Consider the following 2116-nt stretch of genomic DNA (forward strand, 5'->3'; position numbering starts at 1 on the left):
TTATTTGTTTCAAAATTCTTTTATAGTTATTATTTTTTTTAAAATAAACTTTAAATTACATTTACAATGATAATTAATATGTACCAGTAAAAGTAAAAATTCACGTAAATGAATATGATATGCAAGAAATGTGAATCAGTGTATAAAGGAATCGAATTTTTATGGTTTTTAAATATTTAAATTTATTTAATAATTATTTATTAATATTTGATCTAAACTCAATGGCTTTATCCTTAGAATATTTAGATCCGCTTATTATAAATAATAATTACTTAATCCAAAATGTCACATTACACGACAAACATTACTGGACGTAACTGCTGCGGATCTAGAAGAAAATCATGATCATCCCACCTATCCTCGAACGATCATCACCACCATTAATGTCATAATCATTACTATTAATAAGGTAATAATTAAATATGAAAGCACATCACACGCTGGAGATAGACTTCCGGTGCCGGCGACCATCGGGATATTCCGAGGGACAGTAGTTCCTGATGGCGGTGAGTTCGTAAGGTGGTGCGTCGGTGGCCAACCACTGCTCCACCGTGAACTGCATCTGGCTACAGGGTGTATGGACGCCGGTCATGGTGACTTCGACGTAGTTACAGTACCAGCCGTGGTGCGGACCCGAGCCGTCGGAGGTCAAGTTCATTGCACAAGCAGGGGAATCCAAGCAACGTCCTCTGCCAGAGAAAATATCCAAATCACCCCTCTCAAAATAGTTGTAACCCGGACCCATTAAGCCGCCCCATGATTCGAGGTTGGCGATCTCCACCCAATGGCCGTGGGCGTCGTAGAGTCGTAGGCCGATGATGGAATCGGTTCCGCCTTTCCAGATGGATCCGGTCCTTACGTAGACCGAGTAAACGCAATCCTCATCGTCCTGCAAGTAAGAAAAAAAACAACAAAGAGAGAGAGGTTAGAGAAGGGGATATGGAGAAGATTTTGGGAGTTATTGAGAGGCGCACTTACGGAAATAACGACGGAGGAAAATGAGAGGAGTAAGAAAGAGAGTAGCAGCACTGTTGGGATAGCCATTGTGGGGTTTTAACGTTCGGAAGCTCTCACCACATATATTAACATACAGTGTGTCCTATACTTGGTTTTCAGAATCGGACCGGTTATCGAATCGATCATGTTATCGGTTTACTGTTTCAATCGGTCGAATCGATCTGACCAATCAGAAGAACCAGACGACGTCATAATTATTTAAAAAATTAAATAAAAATACCAAAAATATTTAATAAAAAATAATTTTTTTTATCACAAATCATATTCAAAGCAAGTCATAACATATATAAGTTAAAAACCATAAAATCAAGTGAAACAAAATGATTCAAATAAACTACAACATAATAATTAATGTAAAATATATTAAATAATAAATATAATTATATAACTATAATTAAAAAATAAATTTAGGGCTAAAATAATCATAACAAAATAATATTGTTTGGTTTAATATTTTTTAAAAACAATCTCACATGGCTAAGAAACATAGAATAGCATCCCAAAAGTCTAAAGAGAAAATATGAGAACAAAACAATCCCACGTGGCTAAGAAACATAAAAGAGCATACCAACTAACTTCTATAAATAATAGAGATAATTTGACATTCAAAATCATGGAGTCTTTTGGTGAGCATTGAGTGAACTATTATTTCACTTCAATCAAGCTCGAATTTTAGGCTTCAATCGAGCTTCTAATTTTTTTTGAGTTCAAGCCTTTTCGAGTTTAAGTTTCAATATTATATTTCGAGTTCGAGTTTAACTTGATAATTTTTAGCTCGTGAGTTTGAGTCGAGTTGAGCTTACTTTTAAAGTTTTCAAGTTCGAGTCGAGCTCAGCAATACTCGAGTTCGACTTGGCTCGTTTAATAAACGATGTTTTAAAAAAAAAATTGACGATTTTTCCTTTTTTTTTAGGTTTTCAGCCGGCCCGGTTTGAACGGTTCAACGATTCCGACCGATTCACTAATAACGGTTCAACCGGACTAGACATCGATTCTCGATTGAATCAACCGATCCGGTCCGGTTTTCAAAACAATAGTACTATATAAGTATGCAATATTTTGGACAGCACCCTAATGATTTTTAGTTATTTATTTGGAT

General features: G+C 35.4%; 1 protein-coding gene across 1 annotated transcript; it reads right to left on the minus strand.

The window, feature by feature from the left end:
• Positions 1–251: 251 nt before the first annotated feature.
• Positions 252–1067, minus strand: LOC120173377 (PLAT domain-containing protein 3-like). The gene is made up of 2 exons (XM_039180569.1): positions 979–1067; positions 252–889 (listed from the first exon to the last, which is right to left on the minus strand). Exons 1-2 carry the CDS (start codon positions 1042–1044, stop codon positions 434–436), a joined length of 522 nt encoding a protein of 173 aa, XP_039036500.1. The 5' UTR covers positions 1045–1067; the 3' UTR covers positions 252–433.
• Positions 1068–2116: the final 1049 nt, after the last annotated feature.

The sequence above is a fragment of the Hibiscus syriacus genome, unplaced genomic scaffold (genome assembly GCF_006381635.1).
Source record: "Hibiscus syriacus cultivar Baekdansim isolate YM2019G1 unplaced genomic scaffold, ASM638163v2 tig00111947_pilon, whole genome shotgun sequence".
Taxonomy (NCBI): domain Eukaryota; kingdom Viridiplantae; phylum Streptophyta; class Magnoliopsida; order Malvales; family Malvaceae; genus Hibiscus; species Hibiscus syriacus.

Bases quoted from the DNA above. Each gene is read 5' to 3' on its own strand.
- LOC120173377 (XM_039180569.1), bottom strand. From the start codon at position 1,044: ATGGCTATCCCAACAGTGCTGCTACTCTCTTTCTTACTCCTCTCATTT. The intron at 890-978 runs GTAAGTGCGCCT...TCTTACTTGCAG, and splicing joins TTTCCTCCGTCGTTATTTCC to GACGATGAGGATTGCGTTTA.